Source organism: Jaculus jaculus, chromosome 10 (assembly GCF_020740685.1).
Source record: "Jaculus jaculus isolate mJacJac1 chromosome 10, mJacJac1.mat.Y.cur, whole genome shotgun sequence".
NCBI classification, from domain to species: domain Eukaryota; kingdom Metazoa; phylum Chordata; class Mammalia; order Rodentia; family Dipodidae; genus Jaculus; species Jaculus jaculus.
In genome coordinates, this window is record NC_059111.1 from 102886523 (window position 1) to 102910194 (window position 23672).

Below are 23672 nucleotides of genomic sequence, written 5' to 3' on the forward strand. Positions count from 1 at the left end.
TCAATTCTACCTTATGGTTTGAGGGAATACATCCTGTCAGAGTGAGGAAGGTATGGCAGTAGGACCAAAAGGCCTGCTGGTGACACGATTTTCCCAGTCAGGCAATAGAGGACAAATAGGAGCTGTGGCTTGAGTATAATACCTGAAGGTCTGCTGCGAGTGACCAATTTCCCCCAGCAAGGCTCCAGCTTTTTTTTCTTTTAATTTTTAAGCAACATTTTTTTAATTAGTTATGGACGTATTTTGTATGTAAACAACACATGTTGGTACCATCCTTTCCCTCCTCCCTGCCCCTTTTCTGAAGAGGTCTTCTTCATTGGGGATGCAGATCACCCCCTGAGGATTGTGGGTCATGCATTATGGGAGCAGACGTCAGTTATGGGGGAAAGGCAATGCCTCTGTGCAAAATGTCCCAACTTGTGGCTCTAACAATCTTTCCTCCCCCTCTTCCACCAAATTCCCTGAGCCATGCTGGAGGCATTTTAAGTCTACTTCAGTGATGGGCACTTAGGAAAGCTCCAGCTTTTAAGGGTTCCAAAGCCTTTCTCAACATGTCACCAGCTGGGGACTAAGTATTCAAACACATGAGCCTGTGGGGAACAGTTCATACCACAGCAGGTGGTACTGAACGTGGTGGTGATGCCATGAGTGAAGGGCTTTGGAGACGGTGGCAGTGATGGCTGTGATGGAGGAGTTAGTTCTGCTGCTGCTGATGGAATTGAGGGTGATGGGAGAAGTGCTGGAAGTAAAAGCGATTGTGGAGATGATCTTGGGGGTGGTGGAGCTGAGGCTCTTGGCAGCATTGGTGGTGGAGGTGATAGTAGCGTGGGTAGTGTTAGCGGTAATGATGAGGTAATAATGATGGTTGTAATGATGATGGGGGGCTGATAATGATGGCCCTGGTTACATTGTAGTAGGTCCGTAGTAGATAGCTATGGTGTGATGTGGAGTGATTGGCGGTGATGACAAGAGTGAAGGGAGTGATGGTTATGGGCAGTGAGAGTGACACTGATTGTGGCAGAAGCCAGAAACTCTTGTGCAATAATTACTGCATGTATGATTAGTGCATGGAGAGCCCTTCACACAGACTGCGTCATTCAGTCTTCATAGAAAGCACATTGAGATAGAGAGTACCAGTGTTCCTGATTTACAGAAGAAGAAACAGATCTACCTTTACGTAAAGTCTCGCAGCTAGCAGGCCCTGGAGCCTGTATCCTAACCCACCTGCATTGCCTGTGAGCCCGAGTCTAAATGTCAAAGTCAGAGACCATATTGAGGAATCAGAGGGAGAGAAAGTTCACTAGAATTCCTTGAGAACGTGCGGTAGGGCAGCACTGGTCTTACTCAGTGAGTCCCTAGATTCTGAAACCCTCACTTGCGCTCTAAATTTGAATTTTGTTGTCTAGTTTTGATACTTGTGAGATATCCTTACTTCATGTCTACTTTCAATCTCCTTCAACCAACATCAGTTTATCCTTTAAGTACTAATATTTTGTGTCTATTTTATAGTTGATTGGTCGGCCTGTGATGGTCCCTTACTGGTCCCTGGGGTTCCAGCTGTGTCGCTATGGATACGAGAATGACTCTGAGATCGCCAGCTTGTATGACGACATGGTGGCTGCCCAGATCCCCTACGTATGTACATGTCATGGTGTACTGGCTTTGTGGTGTAGCTAACCCAGGCATCATTGTGTGTTGATTTGGTTGTGAGATTTTGGGAGGTCCTACAAGGATATATATATAGACATTTAATCATCATGTCCATAATTTCATAAGAATTGAACATCTTTTGGGGATAGAGAGATGGGTTAATGGTTAAGGCTCTTGTCAGAAGCCAAAAGACCCAGGGTCGATTTCCCAGTACCTACATAAAGCTAGATGCACAAGGGGGCACATGAGTCTGGAGTTTGTTTGCAGTGGCTAGAGGCCCTGGTACGCACATTCTGTCTATTTCTTTCAAATAAATAAATAAATAATTTAAAACATCTCTCCAACACTAGTGTTGATTAAATTAGGAAAAGTTAACCTAAATTCATTCAGCTCATCATATGGGTAGATTTATTTTGCACTCCAACCCAACTCAGTGTGGCCTGAGCTCCAAGCCTATCTCTGGCTCAATGCAAAGTCCTGTGATGCATTTCCCAAGGAACTATACAGGCCACCATTTTCATTCACTTGAGGACAATAGAGGTCCAATCATAAGAACACATTCTGTTCTAACTTGAACTACAAACCCATTGCATATTTAATTTTGTTGTCTTTATTTTTGTTCCATTAATGAGAAGTACATTGTACTACATACCATTTTCATATGATGCAATGTCTGCTAATGCTTGATTTTGGATGTTCTACAATCACTTTTGTTTTTTAATCACTTTGTAGTAGATTTATGGCCCATATTATATTTAGAGAGTTAACTTTCTATTCTATGAGCAAGAATCACAAATCCCAGGAGCAGATCCCAAGGAAAGGGTGCTATAGTTGTGCCGTTTATAAGTAGTTTCCCAGTGACTTTCTCTTACACTCTTTTGTTTTCATCACAATAGCTTTCCGAGATAGGCACTGTCTCTCAACTTATTCTGCCTTTTGTCGTTGTTGACACAGATTTTGTGTTGTTTTGAATTAGTTTGAAAAATCCGTGACTATTCTAGGATTCCCATCTATAATGTGTCAGAGCTGAGTTTGGAAAGGCCATAAATAAGCCAGTGGAAATCCCCCTGGGAGGTGGAGGAGCCTTCCCCTGCAGAGCCCGGGCTCTCCCCTCCAGCAGCCCCCGCGTCCCCGTGTCCTCCCGCAGGATGTGCAGTACTCTGACATCGACTACATGGAGCGGCAGCTGGACTTCACCCTCAGCCCCAAGTTCTCCGGGTTCCCAGACCTGATCAACCGCATGAGGGCCGACGGCATGCGGGTCATCCTCATCCTGGTCAGTCCTTGTGTCCATGTGGGAGAGGGTCTGAGACAACGAATGGGCCTTGGTGAGATCGCCTTGTGCTGTCGGCCTTTCTCTGATGCAAGAGGAGAAACTGAAGCATAACAGGAGGAGTGTATTTCCTGGGTTCACAGAGACTCTACCATGCAAAGCAAAGCTGGGGACCTCCCTGTCAAAAACTTCTTTTTTGTGTGTCAGTCTGTTGCGTTAGTTCTCATATTTCTTTGGCTTCGATTCCAGGATCCAGCCATCTCTGGCAACGAGACGCAGCCCTACCCTGCCTTCACTCGGGGTGTGGAGGATGACGTCTTCATCAGGTTCCCCAATGGTGGAGACATCGTCTGGGGAAAGGTAAGATCCAGATGGTAGCGCAGCATGTGTCCAGCAGTTTCTTAGGAAATTGTCTGTATGGGAAATTGTCTAGGACATTTCTGTTGAACTTTTTCTCTCCACAGGTCTGGCCTGATTACCCTAATATAACTGTGGACAGCTCTCTAGACTGGGACAGTCAAGTGGAGGTAAAGGACCATTTTTGGATAGTGAGGGAAGGCAGGGTTGGCAGGAAGGGGAGTCTTAGCCAATGTGCTGGAAATGCTAATTCCTGACACTTGAGTGTGGTGAGGAAGTACACTTAGGAAGCCTGTTCTTTCTTCCTGTTCCTTTTGTGCTAATTACTTCAATCTAATTTTGCTTACTATTTGATATAGGTGTTATTGTCCTTGGGACTTAAGACTCACAGCTTAGATTACTTGCCTAAGGTTTTAGATGTCATAAAAGTGATCTATCCAAAATCATCAGGTTCCAAGGGCCTATGGAATTTTAACTTGAGGACAGCTTTAAGAATGTGACCTATTATCTGAGAGACAATTGTCTGAGAGACTAACTTTGGGTTGCAGAGATTGTTTAGTGGTTAAGGTGTTTGCTTGCAAAGCCAAAGGACCCAGGCTTAAATCCCCAGGACCCACGTTACCCAGATGCACAAGGTGGCACATGCATCTAGGGTTTGTTTGCAGTGGCTGGAGGTCCTGGCATGCCCATTCTCTCTTTCTGTGTCTTTCTCCTTTTCTCCCTTCCTCCCTCCCTCACTCAAATAAATAAATAATAAAATATTTTAAAAAAGGAAACAAAGATTAATACTAGTTAGCCCGAGGTCATGAAATACAATCTTACTCCAAGCTACTTTACTAGTGGAAATGTCAGTTAAAATACCGTACCTACAACTGACATCTGACTTTTCAGATGCAACCTTTTCCTCACTTCTGTCTTATCTCTGGAGCGTCCTTAGGAAGTGGTGGAACAGTTGAAGGTTGGGTATCTATGGCATGAGTCAGTGAGTTCATAATGTTAGTTGTGACCTTTCTTGTAGACATAAAGATGAAGATGGCTGTATGTTTTTAAAATGCTGGAAACACAGTGATTTGTGCTTGCCTATGTACTAAATGCTTTTCCAATAAGCGTCAAGCATTATACTATGTATATTTGGATTATATTTTTCTTATCTACCACTATATAATACAACTACATAGTACAATGTGAGGTCAGTTCTTAGTAAGTGCATGCTTGCTGTCTCATATATTTGTTGTGGAAAAAATGGATTATGTTTTATTTTTGTAGCAATACAGAGCCTATGTGGCCTTCCCAGACTTTTTCCGCAATTCAACTGCCACATGGTGGAAGAGGGAGATGGCAGAACTCTACAACAACCCCCGGAATCCAGAGAAGAGCTTGAAGTTTGATGGCATGTGGATTGTAAGTGTGCGCGTGGATGTCGGTGTACCTAGGGTAAACAGGAGTGTATCTTAATGTATCCTGGCACATATACCAATGAGATCACTGAGCAAGAAGATCATATTTCGCTATGGCTTAGCGCTTCCTCCCGTCAGTTGTGGAGCAGCCCTGACCCTCTCCTACCTGTTCCTCACTTGAGTTCTCACGCTAAGCGCTCTAGTGATGACTAGGAATCCCTGAACTGTGCCCCCTGGGGGATATTTTTCTGTCTGCACAGCCAGTTCTCCCCAGAGTTGAGGACTCCCTCCAGGCGGCATCTGCAGGCACTCCTGGATTGTGAACGTTCTCTTCTTTACGATGGAAGTGTCTTTGAAGTAAGCTCTGTTTCTGACACTTGTAGGATATGAATGAGCCCTCGAGCTTTGTGAATGGAGCAGTCCCTTCTGGCTGCAGTGACGCTGCTCTGAACCATCCTCCCTACATGCCACGTAAGGACCCCGGGCCCCTTCCGTCTTAAGGGCAATGACTGGAATGTCACCAGAATACCAGAGTCATGTGGCCTTTGACCAAGAACGCCACTGAGCACAGACAGGACTTGCATCTTTAAGCTGCTCTTTATGCAGACAGCCAACAATCTGAGGAGACAGAAAACTGACATTCCAAAAATCTGCCTTTCTCCCTTTCCATCTCCAGCTCGAACACTGTATAGGGAATGGGCTCAGAGATACTCAGTGCTTCCCGAGTCAGTCTCATTGCTCTGATTAGATGGTCAGCCTTGTCCTTGAATTCCAAAGCACTGCCTCTCTTTATCTCTTTTCATTTCCCCTTATTGTCATCTCTCTGTGCAGAGGGTCAACACTTTACATGTGTATGTGTGTGTGTGTGTGTGTGTGTGCAAGTTCTTGGACCCCTTAGGCAAATTTCTCAGATTTGTTCAGACTACACTCAATAGTGGTAATATTGCTAAAATTTTATTGCCACAAAATTTCATAGTTGGTCTGCTTAATCATGATAATTATGTCCATGAGTTTGTTTGTGAACAGTGGGTATAAAAAAGTAGTTTGCCCTCATCAGAGAGCTGAGAGACTTGGGGTTTATACTTATGTTTATGTCTAACCTTCATAAATTTTATTTTCCATGGGTTACCTCTCCTCTTCCAGATTATATATTTCTAAATCTGAGTTTTCTAAAGTGCACAAGACAGGTAACAACATATACTTCATCATGTACTCCAGAGAAGTATGATAATGATGAATGAAATAATTTCCCTTTGCTATTTTATATATGTAAGTGCCTGTGCTGTGCATTTGGTGCATGCATATGCGTGTGTGCATGTGTGTGCATGTGTATGTGCATTTGTGGGGAGACATTTGATGAATGCATATTCGTGTGTCTTGAGTGTGCATGTGCATGTACATTTATGGGGAGACCAGAGCTTGATGTTAGGCACCTTCCTTAATCACTCTGCACCACCTTAATGTCTGAGACAGGATCCTTCATTGAATCCAGAACTCTCATTAATTTTGCTAGATTAGCTAGCCAGTCTCCACCTCCCTATTGCTGGGATTACAGGAATGTGCCACCATGAATGTGGAGAACCAAACTCAGGTCCTTCTCTGCTGATATGACAAGCATGTTATCAACTGAGCCATGTCCCCAACACCTATGCTTTCTCTAGTGAACTTGGTGTTCAAAAGACCTACAGGATCTTTGTGTCTCAGTACAGATCACTGGTCTCATGTCCCCAATGAAGGTACCCAGGCAGAGTTCAAGCTAATCTTTTAAAAGATGTTTTATTTCTTTATTTGGAGAAAAAGCGAGAGAGGGAGAGAGTGAAGAGAAAAAGAGAGGGATTAAGGAGAGAAAGTTGGGGGAAGAATGGAGGTTTCCAGGGCTTCTTCTTAAAGAAAATGAATTCCAGATGTATGTACTAGCTTTTGCATCTGGCTTTACCTGGGAACTGGAAAACTAGAACTGGCTATCAGGTTTTTTGTGCAAGCACCTTTAACTGCTGAGCCATCTCCCCAGACTCTAAATTAATCTTAAAGCACTTAGTTCAGTCTACTGAAGAAAAGTCAAGGGCTGGAGAGACGATGCTTGATTGTCACCATTTTCAATCTTTCTCCTCAGACGTGGAGGGCAGGGACAGGGGCCTGAGCAGCAAGACTCTGTGCATGGAGAGCGAGCAGATCCTGCCTGACGGCTCGCGGGTGCGGCACTATGACGTGCACAGCCTGTACGGGTGGTCCCAGACCAGGCCCACCTATGAGTGAGTGACTATCCCCTTCCCCAATTGGCACCACTGAATGTGGTATCTTCCTCACTTTTCCTTCATATCCTATTCTAAGGGCTAAGAATAATTTCCTTGGACAGTGGCCATTATTATTTATTAAACAATCACTCCTAAGGCATGGAGCCAGCCTTCTGATTGTGATTTTGAGGACAGATTTAAATAAGATGTAATCCCACGAGGGAGAAACTAAAACAGTCCTCTTGGAAAGTCCATACATGGGGAACCAAGAAGTTAGTCTGTTTGTAGTCATTGCTGTGGTAGCCTTGGTTACAAGAAAGCAAAGGAAAATAGAAGGATGGAAGCCTTTGTCCTTTATGTCATAAAGTAAATCACATTTTGGTAGTTTTTATTTTGTCCTGTTTTGTTGGTTAGTGAGTTTTATGTTGTGTTAGCATTCTCTCACTATATGAGAGATGTATAATGCAAGTTATCCTAGGAAAATCTTACAAGGAAATTTTTCTCTTCCTCAAATATAGAAAAACCAAGTGCTGGGTAAATAAAGAGCGGGATCATGTGAAGACTTACTGTCTTAAGGAAAGCAGGCTGGCTTACTGGGCTGCACACCACCTTGAGGAGGCCTTGCTGTCGTTATTACGTCCACAGTCAGCAGGAGCCTTTGTAAAGGCTCAGGTTTTCATTCTCCCTCCACTCATGCAGCAGACATTTGTCACCAGGCCCTAGGCTCCACTGCTCCTGAGGGCAAAGTTCTCTGGCCTCTCTTGTCTTGCCTTCAGTTCACCCCCTTGTCTCCCCAACCAGAGCGGTGCAGGAGGTGACAGGAGAGAGAGGGATCGTCATCACGCGCTCCACCTTCCCCTCTTCTGGCCGCTGGGCGGGACACTGGCTGGGAGACAACACGGCTGCGTGGGACCAGCTGGGCAAATCCATCATTGGTGTGTGGGGTCTCAGGGCCTCTGCTGGCAAGGGAGGGTGTTAGGAGCCTCGGTGGAGGAGGAGGAGGAGGAGGAGGAGGAGTCAGAGCATGAGCGCTGGCCTTAAACAGCCGTGGTTCTCGTTGCAGGCATGATGGAGTTCAGCCTCTTTGGCATATCCTACGTGAGTATCCTTACATATTTCTCGTCCCCAAGAAGATGCGACATCTCTCGGACATCACCGAAGGCTAATTTATTCCCTGTTGTTTCAGACCGGGGCAGATATCTGTGGGTTCTTTCAAGATGCTGAATATGAGATGTGTGCTCGCTGGATGCAGCTGGGAGCCTTTTACCCCTTCTCCAGGAACCACAACACCATTGGGACCAGGGTAGGACCCCAGCCTGTGTCGTTTGTATGGTGTCACTGGAAACCCTTCCTCAGTTTCTGCGGTGCGCTCCTGCTCTGACCGTCCTTCTTTTTCTCCGTTAGAGACAAGACCCTGTGTCCTGGGACGATGCCTTTGTGAATATTTCCCGAAGTGTGATGCAGACCAGATACACCCTGCTGCCTTATCTGTACACGTTGATGCACAAGGCCCACACGGAGGGCGCCACTGTCGTGCGGCCGCTTCTCCATGAGTGAGTGTCTGGCGGGGATCTGCCAGCAGTTGATGTAAATAACTCCTGCATGTTGAATGCCTGATTCTCCTTTGTCACGAGCTTTACAGACAGAGATCATACTTCACCCCATGTTTGAGTGCAGTGTCATTTACACGGCTCATCTTGCATGAAGTGTTACTTAGTGATTTCAAAAGTTTTTAAAATTATACCATGCAGCACAGAAAAATTTCTTTCTTATTTGGCCCTTTGACAACCTCCACATCTTGTGCTTTAGTCCTATTAAGTGTACACTGGCCAAGACACGCTCATGCCGTCACAGAGGTCATACCAGGGAGAGCCAGACGGGCCAGAGCTATTACTGAACTTCAACATGCCACGGTGTAGAAATGGACAGCACTTTGTAGAAGATAAAAGATCTAAACTATTTCTGAAATTTGAAGAACGTGAAATGTGTGGAGTGGGGCCTGTGTTTTTTAGATTTTAAATTACATAAATATATGTATTTGAATGTATGCACATATGTGTATATGTGTGTGTGTGTGTGTGTTCAGTTGTGTGTGTGTAAGACAGAGGGCAACTTTCAGTCCTGTCCTTGCCATACAACCTCATTTGAGTAGAGTTTTTCTTGATATCACCCTGTTTTGCTGAACTTTCTGGAAGCTTCCAGAAAGTTCTCCTGTCTCTGTCTCCTCCCATCTTCCCTCTTGTGCTTGGACTACAGGACGTCCCACAGCTTCTGGCTCTTTAGATGTGGTCTTGGGTGTGCGAGGTTCTAACTTGGGTCCTCAGGTTGAGCCAGTACTACTGTTTTATTCTCTGAAAATTCCCTCTGGGTCCCTGTGTGTGTGTGTGTGTGTGTGTGTGTGTGTGTGTTTGCGTATATATATATACATATACATGCATATATATATGTATATATATATGTGTCCAGAGAGAATATAATATAATATATTATAATATATATAATATAAATATAGATATATTTTGTGTGTGTGGATAAAAATCTGACATTTACCAAGAGTTCTGTGGAGGTGAGACGTAAGCACTTAAATGATGCAGTACATGACAAGAATGTGTAAAGTGTCTATGTCAGATTTTTGTGTGTGTGTGGCTTTGGGCTGTAACATATGGGATCTGATTATAACACCATCAATACCCTTTCCAGATTTGTGTCAGATCGAGAAACCTGGGAGATAGACAGACAGTTCCTGCTGGGTCCTGCCTTCCTGGTCAGCCCTGTGCTGGAGCCTGTGAGTACCGAAGCCCCCGACAGTGGAGGGTCCAAACTGCCAACATGAGTCACTAGGGATGGGAGAAGGCTGGTGTGAGAGGGATCCTGAGATGTTGTTTCTCTTCTGGTCTTTCCGAATGGAATTTCATCTCTAAGGTATTTTGTCCTTATCCCCTCCTTTAATGTCAGCCTAACAATTCCAGTTCATACAGCAATCAAGAAAACAAAGGAAGCTTATGTTGAATTTTAGGATCCAATCACTTGTCCACAAACTACAACATGGTATATACCATCAGGTGGAGATAACTGTGGAGAGGTTCATAATTATCTGTTAAATCAACTCAAACTTACAGAACTGTTTGTAGTAGTGTGTCGCCTTGTGGCTGCGATCCCTCCTTTTCCTTCTACACCTTGTCGTGAGGTCACTAGAAACCATTAATATAGTGCCTCTGTGTAAGAGTCTGCTGAAAAGAACAGCTAATTAACATTGCTCGCATCTTTTTGAACCTGCACAATTTCTTTCTATTCCATAGCTAACCTTGCATCTATATAGAGGGGTGGGCCACTATAGGAGCAAATGCTATGCGACATTTCTCCCTCTGGTGTCCTGAAGCTCAAAGGGCTTATGGAAGGCACTTACTGTGATAGGCTAACTTCTACTATTAGACAAGGGGAAGGGAAAGAGGCTTCCCCAGCATTGATAATATGAAGAGAGCTGCACCAAGAGTGTCCAGCTCCACCACTATTATTTTCACCCCTCACCTCCATACACGGACTACTGTGTCCTGTCCAGCAGCGCCCACACCCACACCTTCTTTGTGTTTAATTTCAGAATGTCACAAATGTCAGTGCGTACTTCCCTCAAGCCCGCTGGTATGACTACTACACAGTAAGTTTTTCTTAATGTTTATGTAGCCTGGAAAATGGTAGAATATAAATCTTTGGATGTGACAGATATCATGTCAAATGCCACTTAAGGAAATCACTTTCTCTGGTCCTGGACAAGTCACATTTGATCCTTGCAGCCCCAGTTTTTTTAACCTCTCACTGGAGTGAGACTGAGATCTTCAAAGGAGATCTTAGACATAACACATAAAGTATCTCATTTGGTGACTGGCTTGTTTTGAAGTGTCCCTTATATGTGAATTTTTACCTGCCATTATGTAATGCTGTTTATGGTGGTGAGATGCTAGTAAGCTCTTGAAATTATACCATAGGATCTTGTTTATTTTTTAATGTATATTCTTAATAGTGGAGAGTTTTTCCTTTGTATTTTTATTGAAATTCAGTCTGTAGCATGGATACTTAAAGAAGTATTACTCCATATAATTACCTAAAGTAAGTAACCTTTGCACAATTGTAAAATTCACAAAGACATATGGGGTGTAACTTACAGTCTACACAGTGCAGGGGCATTTACTGATAGAAGCTTGGTATTATGTATACCTGGGTCAGTGCAAGCAAAGAGTCCTTCTAGGAGAAAAGAGCCTTAGTGTTATACTTGTTTTTTAGCCAGAACTTTTCTGATCTTATGACACAAAGAAAGCGATAGACTGGAAATACAGTGAAAAGAAGGGACAGAGCATGTACCAACCCCTTTCATTGACGGGTAATTTGGGCACTAAATAAGGACAAAGCAAATGGAGTTGTTTCTTTTAGCTCTGAGAGCACTGAGTTACTCCTCCAAATTCTCTGCTATTAAACAGGGTCTGTTCTCATGAAGGGAATGCTGCAGAGCTTTTTGAGAAAAGAATAAATGACTTTCTTACATGATCCTCATTTGGTCTTGAGTTTGCATGTGCTGACCCAACAAGGATTCAGAGAAAAAGACTAATGAGAAAATATTACTTCAATTAGTCTTCAAAGTTATCTAAATCTAAGTTTTTATGATTGTTTTGTTTTTCTACAATAGAGATTGGTCAACACTGTCACCTATTTTTATGTTTATGCTGTGTTGGAACAAAGTCATGCATGTTTGTTAATTTGCCTATAGTAACTGCTCCTTACAACTAAAGTGACTGATCAAATGGGACAATTTTGCTAATCAGGGAACATTTTCAAAGTCTGGAGTCATTTTTGATACTGCTCATGGGGTGGGGGGGATCTCCCCTGGATTCTAGCAGATAGATACCAAGGGAGCTGCTCAGCATGAAAAAAAAAAAGCACATGACAGCCTAACAACATCATTTGTCCCAAAAAGTCAATAATGTCCTCCTGAAGTTGAAAAAAACACGTAAGAAAATGAGGTCTATGTATCAGTCAGCCAGCACCTCTCCTAGAGGAGGAAAAATAACAATGTCAGTGAGGGAAGATAAACATGAATTGGATGTATTCTGTCAAACATAAGAATATGTAAATAAGTCTGTTCACTTAGAGCTTTTCTTTGAAATAGGAATCAAGGATGTCAGTTACCTGGTGGAGGTGAGAGTGGTACAATGAGGGAAGATGAAAACTCTAGCTTCTTGTTGAAAGAGAAGGTCTAAAATCACCTCTGGTGGAGATTGTCCCAGAAACAACACGGAGTGAAGGAGAACATTGCTGACTATCATCCTGTCGGTTGCTCTGTGATTTGGGATCAGAGTGAGCTGGCTGGGATCTAAACTAGGACCTCAGATTATACATGCTATAGTCCTCTACCTCCAATCCCACCAAGCCCAAGGCCAGGGGCTCTTGCAGGGTCTTACAGCAGCAAAACAAGACTTCACACCACAGTGGTGAATACACAAAGTGTGACAACAGGAGCTGGTCGGATGCAAATTCAGGGAGGTGGGTGGGATGTCGGCCGAATGCATTGCTCAGTGGTGTGTGTCCTCTCCCTCCTCACCTTCTCTCCTTCTGCCCACAGGGTGCTGATATCAATGCCAAGGGCCAGTGGAGGACCTTGGCGGCCCCTCTTGACCACATTAACCTTCATGTCCGTGGGGGACACATCCTAGCCACCCAGAAGCCTGCCCTGAACACCTACTTAAGGTGAGTGAGGCAGCAAGGTTCTGCTTGGCATAAGGCTTGTCGCCCTCCCTTGCGACAAGAGCTACCCACGCAACAAGCATCAACCTCAAGGCAATCGCCTCAACGGCTAAGCCATTTCACCAGCCCAGAGTTGGGCATTTTCTTAATAATGGAAGCTGAGTGTGTAGAGAAAGGCTGTTCTGTGAGCAAACCTGATAGGGAACAGGAGGCCAATGAGGGACACTTCTGAGTAACAGGCACTGAGAGTTGTCAAGAGCAATGGTAAAATGAGAAACTTACACATGAAAGTGCTGTCTTTCTCCCACTTTCTGTACATCCATTGATTATTCAGATGTCATTATATCTCTTAGGGATCATAAAACTAGTCACCAAAGTGAAGTATTTTACTTTCAAAAGAAAACAGTAAACATTAAATCAAAGGGAGGCATGCTGGTGTTTGCTTGTGATGCTTCTGATCCTAGTACTTGAGATCCAGAGGCAGGAGGATCATGAGGTCCAATCCAGTCTGAGCTCTTTGTCTCAAAAACAAGGAAACAACCCCAAATACCAGAAAATATAAGAAGACTTGGCATTATATAGATTAACCTTTTTTATGTCTTGCTTTTTGAGTAACCCTATCCTTAAATAGGGGAAACTGTGTCTTCTCCTTGAAGTCTCATCTCTAAAATGACCCGCCCAAGCACTGCTGTCCAGAACTTCCTCCTCTCCTAACAGTCTGTCCTTTGGATACTGCTTGCACCCTCCAATTTGATTGTCACTACTGCAGAGATTCTGAGGTTCCCATTCTGGCCCTTGACATGGATGTTTAGTGCTAATATTTGGGATAACTCTGTCTCATTACATTATTGATACTGTAGTAGGATGCTCCTGGCATTTTTGCCTCTGTCCCTGAAGGAAAGCAGAGCCATTTTTGACGAGTATCTGCTATCCTTTAAAATTTGATGTCAAAACGGTTTAGCAAAAACCTTTGATCCCTAAGGATATGTGTTTTATGTGAGTCGTGTTTTCCATAGCCGGCGGAACCCTCTTGGTCTCATCATTGCCCTGGATGAGAACAACGAAGCGAAAGGAGAACTGTTCTGGGATGATGGGCGAACGAAGGGTGAGTGCTGGGCAGGGGGTGGCCACCACTAAACTTGAAGTCTGACTTTGGCCTTGGTAGCAGTTACTTCCTCATTGCTGGGACCAAACACTTGACTAAAGCAGCTCATGGAAGGAAAGGGTTTATTTTGGCTTGCGTATTTGAGAGGAGTCTCATCATGGTAGGAAAAGCGTGGCTGAGTAGAGGATGCCATCCCAGCTTGTCACATACTGTCATCTGGAAGACAGCACTAAAAGTAAACTAGCTAGTGCTCGGACTGATACGTCACCCACAGTGGCACGCCTCCTCCAACAAGGCTCCACTGGTTACAGATTGAGCATGAGGTTTAATCACAAATGCAGGAGATTATGGGGGACATTCCATTTCAAACCACCACATTCTGCCCCCTTTCCCAGAAACTCATAGCTCTCTCATGATGCAAAATGCATTTGGTCCAATTTTACAAGTCTCCATGGTCTTTACCAGTTCCAACATTGTCCAAAGTCTAAAGTGCCAAGCCTCAACAGACACTGAAAATGGCCTCTTACCTGTGAGTCTGTAAAAATCCAGGCACAAGTTACATACTCCCAGTACATAATAGCATAGAGTGAACATTCCAATTCCAAAAAGAAGACATGCCAAGGAATGTCTGGATCAATCCAACATACACCAAACCCTGCAGCTCCATATCCAGCATCCAGAGCAGTTGAACTGCTCCAAGGCTCCAGTGGATCCTCTCCTCCACCTGTGCTGCCTGTAGCCTGGGCACACCCACCCCAGCCACAGTTTTCCTTGGCAACCACCCCATAATACTGACATCTCCAAAATCCCCCAGTCTCCACTGCAACCAGAATTCATCTCACAGCTACCTACAATGGCTTCACAGGGGAACACTTCACATTCAAATCACCCCACTTTGCGCTCTGGCCATCTCTCAGGTGTGCATGAAATCTCACCAGACACAGTGGCAAAGTCCCTGGAGAGAAGTGGTTTGTTTGTAGCTATACCATTAAGAGACTGTAATAAATCAGCCACAGGTAATTCTGCCTCTCAGACTTGTCCCGTAAGACCAGTGCTGTCTCACAGGCTGTCTTCCTATGGTTAACACACTGGGAAGACACGTTTTCAAGACTGTTTCTATGATTCATCTGTAATATAAATACCTTCCCTCCAGATCCTTCCACACAAATGTTTTTGATGTGAAGCACATACTCATGTCACTGAGGAAGTGAGCATGCGTGTTCCCAGTGTACATGTTGCTAGCACACTTTTTCTCTCCAGTGTAGTGAGTTTTTGAGGCTTGGCTTAGGAAGAGACAGATTTCTATGGGACATCTGCCTTGGAGACAATCAGGAGGATTGTCACAAGGTTATGTAGGAAGAAGAAAGCAAACCAGGAGATTCTCTTGGAGACTCTGTTCATGGTATTATCATTCTCAAGACATGAACTATAAACTTTGTTTTAAAGCAATTGAAAAATAAAAATTTGAAGGCTTTTAAAACATTACTCAATTTATTTATTTTAAATAAGTGAGTATGGGCATGCCAAGGCTTCCTGTCACTGCAAACAAACTCCAGATGCATGTGTTACTTAGTGCATCTGGCTTTTGGTGGGTACTGGGGAGTCAAAATTCAGGCTATCAGACTTTGAGAGCCAGTGCCTTTTAATTACTGAGCTACCTATCCAGCCCTTTAAAAATATTTTATTCATCTTTTTGAAAGAGAGGAGAGAGAGAGAAAGAGAGGTAGAGAGAGAGAGGGAGAGGTACCTAGAGATAGTGAGTTGAAGATCTTTAAGGTGAACAATATATACCATGTATGTTGTATATTAGCTCTTGAAAACTTGTTCTTATAAGTGAATATTTCTGTTTTTACAAAATTCCCATTTCCTCTACTCCCCTACCCCTAGCGATCTCTTTTCTAGGTACTGCTTATTAATTCAGCATTTTTTGAGACTCAAATATAGATGAGGCTGCCAAGTGTTTTCTTTCTGCCTATAATGTGCTCCAGGTTTATCCACATGTCACACATTGCAGCATCTCTGTCCCTTTACTGCCCAAAGAGCACTCCAGTGTAGATAAATGCCATAATGTCTTTATCCTTCAATCTCTTGATGGGCACTTAGGTTTACCCCACACCATGGATGAAGAATTTAGAGCAAGGGCAGAAGCCCCAAATGAAAACAGAGAGGAAAGACCTGGCTAGTTTTTGTTTTTTAACAATACACCAAAAGGCCAAGCTAGAAACCAGAAAATCAACAATTCTCACTAGATGGACATTAAATCTTCTAAATAACAAGGAAACAACCAAATGAAAAGAGTGACTCATAGTGGGAGAAAATGTGAACCATATATCTGACAAACAAACTGACTAGAATAATATAAAACAACTGGAAAACAACTAGTAAGAGCATAAGTTACTTGAAGCAAAATAGGTGATGAAACAGAATTGATATTTTCCTAAATTAATTATTAAAATACTGAGCACATCTAGTCAGCTTCGACTGTCAAAAGTATTATAGTGAGCTATGACCTCAAGCCTACTAGGGTGAAAACCATGAAGAATCATGAGATGTAAAAAGTGATGGCAGGTAGATGTGGTGGCTTACACTTAAAAATATATATATATTTATTTATTTATGAGAGAAACAGAGATAAATAGAGAGAGATAGATTGGGGAGAGAGAGAGAGAGAGAGAGAGAGAGAGAGAGAGAGAGAGAGAGAGAGAGAGAGAAATTGGCCATATCAGGGCCTCCAGCCACTGCAAATGAACTCCAGATGCATGCACCACCTTGTGCATCTGGCTTACGTGGGTCCTGGGGAATCAAACCTCAGTCTTTAGGTTTTACAGGCAAATACTGTAATTGCTAAGCCATCTCTCCAGTCCATGGCTTGCACTTTTAATCCCAGCTCTCAGGAGGCTGAGGTAGAAGGATCATTGTGAGTTTTAATCGAGCCTGTGCTACAGAGTCAGTCTGGGATGGTGTGAAACCCTGTGTCATGAAACAGAAAGTGTTGGTTAGAATGTAGAATGCCTTCTACTGCTGCTGGACATGTAAAGTGCCTCAGTCATCATGGCTAACAACATAGAGGTTCTTTAGATATTTCTCTTATATGACCGGTACTTCCGTTTGTGAGTAAATATGCAAAGGCATGAAGTGAGTATGTCCACTGGGGCATGGCCGATGATAACTTAGATACAGACACAGCCTAAGTGTTCACTGGTTGATGAATCCACAAACATCTGTGGCAGGAATACAATTCTGTCATAAAAGAAGGGAGCCCTGCTGTTTACAATATCACCAGAGGAGATGAACGTTGTCCTTCAGCGGTGTGAGTGACTTCTTTCTTCTGCTTTCAGATACTGTGGCCAATGGTGTTTACATTTTGTGTGGATTTTCTGCCACCCAAGTGAGTAGCATGTGGTTGTGAACCTTGGGTGTGGGCTTTTGTCTGACCGTTAGCCCCACTGGGCTTTGTATATGTGACTCTACTGGTAGTAGCACCTATGGATGAACACATTTCCACTGATGACTCTTAATAATTGCATCATGCATGTTTTCAAAAGGCAGCAATGACATTTATGAATCAAAGCAAATCACACTTTTGAAGAGTATTTTTAAAAAGCTTCACTGTTATAAGACAGATGTTTAAAATATTTCTGTGTGGTGGATCCTTTCCCCAATTATAATTAAAATGAGTCGGCTCTCCTTGAGCACACATTGGGAGAGAAATCTCAGAGGCGTTCAGAGCAAGCATTGAATTTCAACCATTTGAAGGACTGGAGGATCTTGGTACCACAGATATTCCTTTCTACATAATTTTGTTTGTTTCAGAAACACTTGGATGTGACCATTTCAAAATCAACCTACAAGGACCCCAATAATGTAACATTTCAAGAGATTAAAATCCTTGGGACACAGGAAATTAGCAAAGTTACAGTGAAGCACAATGGTGTTTTAAGTCAGATGTCTCCTCAAGTCTCTTACGACCCTAACCTGAAGGTAAGAATCCATGTTGTTGAGATTCTTCCAGAATGGCATTATGGCATTCCTTTTTGCCAAGACTGCACAGGTTCCCAAAGAATCAGCGAGCTGCTGCGAGCTGGTTGGATGTCCTGGCGTGGGGAAAGATGTTGAGAATGAGATGGATGAGCTATGATGACTTCAGTCTTCTCATTTTTCGTCTCTTCTGCCTATCAGTGTTTGGCTTTCTCCTACTGGATTTGTAAAACAGTAACTTTAGCAGAGTGAAGTGTCTCATACCTATACTCTCAGGAAGTGAGAGGTGAAGGCAGAAGGAAGTTACGCTCAATCTTAGCTACCCAGGTGGTTTACATGGGACCCTGCCTCACAAACCAACCAACAAATCACCCATTTACCTACCCACCAGCCAGCCGTCCACCCAGCCCAGCAGATCACCAGCCAACCCAGAACACGTATGATTGGCATAGGAAGGTCACAGTTAGGCTGTGGGAGATTAGAAGCAATGGGATCTGAGAGCAGGTCGGGAATTCTGAATGGTAAAGACGAGGAAGTGTGGGTTTCATAAATTTAGATTTTGAATTTTTCCCCCTTTCTGATTGTATTCAGTTTCATTATCTCTGCTTCTTTGGCTCTGCCTTTTGCTCATTCTCTTCAGTACTGAAAATATATCTTTACATCCAGATTCTCATTTAAATTCACACATGCTCAAGGATTAGCATAAGACAAAGAATTTGATGCCCCTTCCCAATGGCTACTTACTGGGTTGGGTGATAAAAAATAATTTTTCATTGTAATGTAATGCTGTTCACTTCTCCTGAAGAGCTTGTCTTTCATTTGTCAGGTGCCTTAACATTAGGAGAACGTCTGTCCCCCAGGAATACTAAGGACATGTGGTTCAGGTCTCCCAGCATGAAACACGCTATATCCGCATGGTGTGTGTGGGAAAATAAGCCAATTTAAACTTCCCATGTAGGAATGTATCAGTAATATGTAATCTCTTATGTGATAACCCATATCGAGAGTGTATGTACTATGAAGTTAGAAATAAAGTGGTGTGTGTTTTGTTACGTCAAGGGAAAAGTGCAAGACCTTTGAAGACTGCATACATGAAATCAGGCTCAACTCATATCTGTCAAAAAAAGACAATTAACATAAACCAAAGAAACTGTTTTATTCTTTGTGGCTGTTGAGAGACAGAAGATTTTCTTTTCTTCTTTCTTTTTATTTTTTTGAGGTAGGGTCTCACTGTAGCCCAGGCTGACCTGAAACTCTCAGCGATCCTCCTACCTCTGCCTCCCTCTTCCACAAAATTCTCTGAGCCATGCTGGGAGCATTTTAAGTCTACTTCAGTGTTGGGCACTTAGGACCCTCTGGATCTCTGGCTTGGTAGGTGCTGAGTGTCCTCATTGTCTATCTCCATCACCCTTTTGTTGATATCAGATTCACTAAGAAAGCAGCACTCATGCTCATTTCCCCAATTCCTCTGTGGTTTCAGCTGGGGCCAGGGTGGAATGCATGGGATCATTTATCTCCTTAGGTCCAGCTCCTGTCTGAAAAAGAGAAGCAGATTCTCCAGTGGAAAATTAATTCAGCACTGGTTAAATGGGATAACCACCATTAATTTAGAGAGAATTAAAAGGGTGTAGACCCTCTTATAGTCTAAGGGTAGTGGGAACTTGACAATGGAAAGTGGAATCATTATCTGGATATGATTCTGACTTGTTTCTCAGTTACAGATATGGTTTCCTTCCCACAGAGTGGGTCAGTTAGCCAATCCAAGAGCAGTTGGTTACCCACCATGGCTGTGTGCCACTATTGCACTTGTGTGAGCATCACATCAATTTGTTTGCTTCTGAGTTGCTTAGACTTTGAGTTGCTTGGACAGATGTTGTGCACTTTTCCCTGGTAGCTCATGTTGTGTCTTCCAGTACTAAATGGGCTAATTGTCTGGGGACTGGCTCTCCTCCAGATTCCAACCAGGCCTCTCCATGGTCTGTGCCAACACTGTATGGTGTAGTCAGCAGTAGGGTCTTAACCATTAACTTCTGGTGGGTAATCAAGTGCTCTGACAGAAGCCTGTCATGTTTGTTTGGGGAGATCTAGTAGGTCTCTCTGATCAACAGCTCATTGTGGATGTAGATTAGATATAGACATATTTAGTATGTAAACAACACATGTTGGTGTCATCCTTTCCCTCCTCCTAAGGCCAGCACCAAGGGAAAAGAAAAAAAAAAAAAAACAAAGCAGAAAGAGAAACAGGAGACATTTGAAGTTAGGTTTCATCTCACCCTCTCCAGGGCCCTCAGATTCAGGTGCTCCCCCTAAGGTCCTCTTGAGGGTTTCATCTTTTAGTCTGACTATTGCCCAAGCCTTGAGATGCTAGTAGGTTATGTCAGCAACTCAGGCTGATCCAGGTTAGAAACTGCAGATAAGTGAGATCATGCAATGGTTGTCTTTCTGTGATTGTGCGAATTCACTTGGAATAATTTGTTCCAAGTTTGACCATTTTTCTACAAATATCAATGTATCATTTTTTTTCTTACTGCTGAGTAAAATTCCATCATGTAGATATACCACATTGTGGTTATCCATTCATCCAATCATGGGCACCTGGGTTAATTCCAGTTTTTAGCTATTATGAATTGAGCAACTATAAACATGGTTGAGCAAATATCTCTGAACTGAGATGTGGAGCTTTTAGGGTAAATGCCTAATAATGGAATAACAAGGTCGTTGTTTTAATTTCCATTTCCCTAATGGTTAGGGATGTTGAACATTTTCTTAAGTATGTGTTAGCCATTTGAATTTCTTCCTCTGAGAACTCCCTATTTAGTTCTCTGCCCCTCTTTTGGAGTGGGTTGTTTGAATTTTTTGTGGTTTAGTTTTTTTGAGTTCTTTGTAGATTCTAGATATTAGGCTTCTGTCAGTGGTATAGTTGGCAAAGATTTTTTCCTATTCAGTCAGTAATCTATTGGCTCTGCTTATGTTATGTTTGTGCAAAATATTCTTAGCTTCCTGAGATCCCATTGGTTGAGTGCTTGTTTAATTTCCTGGGCTGCTGGGGTTTTGTTCAAGAAGTCTTTTCCCAGTCCTGTCTTATGGAGAGTGCCTCCTATTTTTTATGCCAATAGTTGAACAGTTTCAAGTCTTTTATTGAGGTCTTTAATCCTTTGGACTTGATTTTTGTATATGGTGAAATGAGTGGGTCTAATTTTACTTTTCTGCATATGGTCATCTAATTTGTCCAACACCATTTGTTGAAGATGCTGTCTTTTCTCCAGTCTACATTATTGACACTTTGTCAAAGATCAAGTAGCTGTAGTTACTTGACCTAAGGTCTGCGTCTTCAATTCTATCCCATTGGTCTATGTTTCTGTTTTTATTCCAATACCATGCTGGATTTGTCACCATGGTTTTGTAATATACCTTTAGATCAGATATGGTGATACCACCAGGGTTTTTTTTAACTGAGGATATGTTTGGATATCTGAGGACTTCTGCCATTCCATATGAATTTTGAGACCATTTTTTTCAATCTCTGTGAAGAACAATCCTGGTATTTTTATTGGTATTGCATTAAATCTATATATTGCTTTTGGTACCCATTTTCATAATATTAACTCTACCTAGCCAGGAGCATGGGAGGTCTTTCCATTTTCTCAAGTCCTCCTCTATTTCTTTTTTGAGTGTTTTTATGTTTTCATTATATAGGTCTTTCACATCCTTGGTTAGTGTTATTTAGTTTATTTCTTTCTCTGTATATTTGTCTTTTGCATATAGAAAAGCTACTGATTTTTGTGCATTGATTTTGTACTGCCACTTTGCTGAAGGAATTTATCACCTTCAGAAGTTTTGAGATGGAGACTTTCGGGTCACTTATATATAGGATCATGTTATCTGTAAACAGAGCTAACTTGACTTCTTCCTTTCCAATTTGAATCCCTTTTATTTCTTTCTCCTGTCATATTGTTTCTAGTACTTCTAGTACTATGTTGAAAAGAAGTGATGAGAGTGGGCAACCCTGTGTTGTTCCTGATCTCAGTGGGAAGTCCTTGAGTTTTTCTACATTAAGTATTATTTGGGCTTTAGGAGCTTTACATATAGCCTTTATTGTGTTGAGATATAAACCCTCCATGCTTATTCTTTCCAGTGTTTTGATCATAAAGTGGTATTGTATTTTGTCAAAGGTCTTCTCTGCATCAATTGAGATGATAAAGTGGCTTTTATGGTCCGTATTAGGGTGATGATAGCTCATACAAGGAGTCAGGGTAGATACCCTGGTCTCTGATTATGCAAAACAGTTTGAGAAAAAGTGGTTTAAATTATTCAATGAAGGTTTGACAGAATTTAACTAAGAACCCATCCAGTCCCGGACTTTTCTTTTGGGGGAGGTTTTTGATTACCTTTTCAATTTCCATGGATATGGTAGGTTTAATGAACTCTGAGTTTAGTTTTGGTAGGTGGTATGTGTCTAGGAATTCATAACTTTCTTCCAATTTATTTAATTTTGTGATATAGAGGTTTTGGAAGTATGCCTTGATGGTCCAATTTCATTGATGTCTGTGTGATCTCTCCTTTTTCATTTCTGATTTTATTAATTTGAGACTTCTCTTTTTTGCTTGACCGGTTTGGCCAGTGATTTTTCAATCTTTCTTATTTTTTCGAAGAATCAGCTCTTTGTTTCATCAATTTTTAAGTTCCAGTTCATTAATTTCTCCTCTAATCTTGATTATTTCTTTCCATCTGGAGCTCTTTGGGTTGGATTCTTCTTGTTTTTCCATTGCCTTTAGGTGGACAGTCAGGTTATTGATTTGGGATCTCTCAGTCTTTGTAATGAAGGCATTTAGGGCTATGAATTTTTCCCTTTTGACTGGCTTCATTGTGTCCCATAAGTTTTGGTAGGTTGTGTTTTCATTATCATTTAACTCTAGGAATTTCAAAATTTACTTTTTGATTTCTTCCATGACACATTCATTGTTTAAAAGTGTGTTGTTTAGTCTCTAGGAGCTGGTGGAGTTCTTGGTGTGTCTCTTGTTAATTTATAGCTTTAAAGCATTGTGATCTGTCATGATCCAAGGAGTTACTTAAATCTTCCTGACTTTATGAAGGCATGCTTCATGGCCTAAAATATGGTCAATTTTGGAGAAGGTTCTGTGGGCTGCTAAGAAGAATGTGTATTCTGTAGAGTTGGGGTGGAAAGTTCTGTATATATTCATTAGGTCTAGATGATCTATAATGTTGGGCTCTATTTTTTCCATGTTGATTTTCTGCTTGGATGATCTGTCTATTGATGATTATTTCTGTTTTATTGTTAAGTAGATTTTGTTTTATAAACTGTGATACATCTGTGTTTGGTGCACATATCTTTATTATTGTGATGTGCTCATGTTGGATCATTCCCTTGATGAATAAGAAGTGGTCTTCTTTATCCTTTTGATTACTTTTGCTTTGAAGCCTATTTTATCAGATATTAATATAGCAACACTTGCTTGTTTTTTATTTCCATTTGCTTGGAATATCATTTTCCAACCTTTCACTCTGAGGAGGTGTCTGTCTTTAGTGGTATGGTGGGTTTCTTGAAGATAGCAGAAAGAATGGTCATTTTTTGATCCATCCTGATAGCCTGTATCTTTTGATGGATGAGTTAAGATCATTAATATTTAAAGTTATTACTGTGAGGTTTGAGTTAATCCCTGCCATGATGAGGTGTTTTATGGGGTTTTGTGCTTTATTGTGTTTTGTACTTTTTTTTTTTCTTTTTTTTGAGATAGAGTCTCACTCTAGCTCAGGCTGACCTGGAATTCACTATGTAGTCTCAGACTGGCATTGAACTCATGGTGATCCTCCTACCTCTGCCTCCTGAGTGCTGGGATTAAAGGCGTGTGCCGCCATGCCTGGCTTTGTTTTGTACTATTTTGATTCTGGTCAAGTTTGGTTATTGTGACCTTCTTCTTGTTGGC

At 42.2% G+C, this 23672-nt stretch overlaps 1 protein-coding gene across 1 annotated transcript in view; it reads left to right on the plus strand.

Moving 5' to 3' along the window:
• Mgam (maltase-glucoamylase) overlaps window positions 1-23672 on the plus strand; it is a 256817-nt gene that overhangs the window by 83916 nt on the left and 149229 nt on the right. The window contains exons 54-70 of the mRNA XM_045160081.1: window positions 1510-1635; window positions 2798-2926; window positions 3173-3283; window positions 3388-3450; window positions 4547-4681; window positions 5061-5148; window positions 6791-6929; window positions 7713-7846; window positions 7975-8009; window positions 8098-8214; window positions 8316-8464; window positions 9612-9696; window positions 10510-10566; window positions 12523-12647; window positions 13661-13749; window positions 17088-17137; window positions 17563-17730. Coding sequence (XP_045016016.1) covers window positions 1510-1635; window positions 2798-2926; window positions 3173-3283; window positions 3388-3450; window positions 4547-4681; window positions 5061-5148; window positions 6791-6929; window positions 7713-7846; window positions 7975-8009; window positions 8098-8214; window positions 8316-8464; window positions 9612-9696; window positions 10510-10566; window positions 12523-12647; window positions 13661-13749; window positions 17088-17137; window positions 17563-17730 — 1800 coding nt within the window. The remainder of the gene's footprint in view (window positions 1-1509; window positions 1636-2797; window positions 2927-3172; window positions 3284-3387; window positions 3451-4546; window positions 4682-5060; window positions 5149-6790; window positions 6930-7712; window positions 7847-7974; window positions 8010-8097; window positions 8215-8315; window positions 8465-9611; window positions 9697-10509; window positions 10567-12522; window positions 12648-13660; window positions 13750-17087; window positions 17138-17562; window positions 17731-23672) is intronic.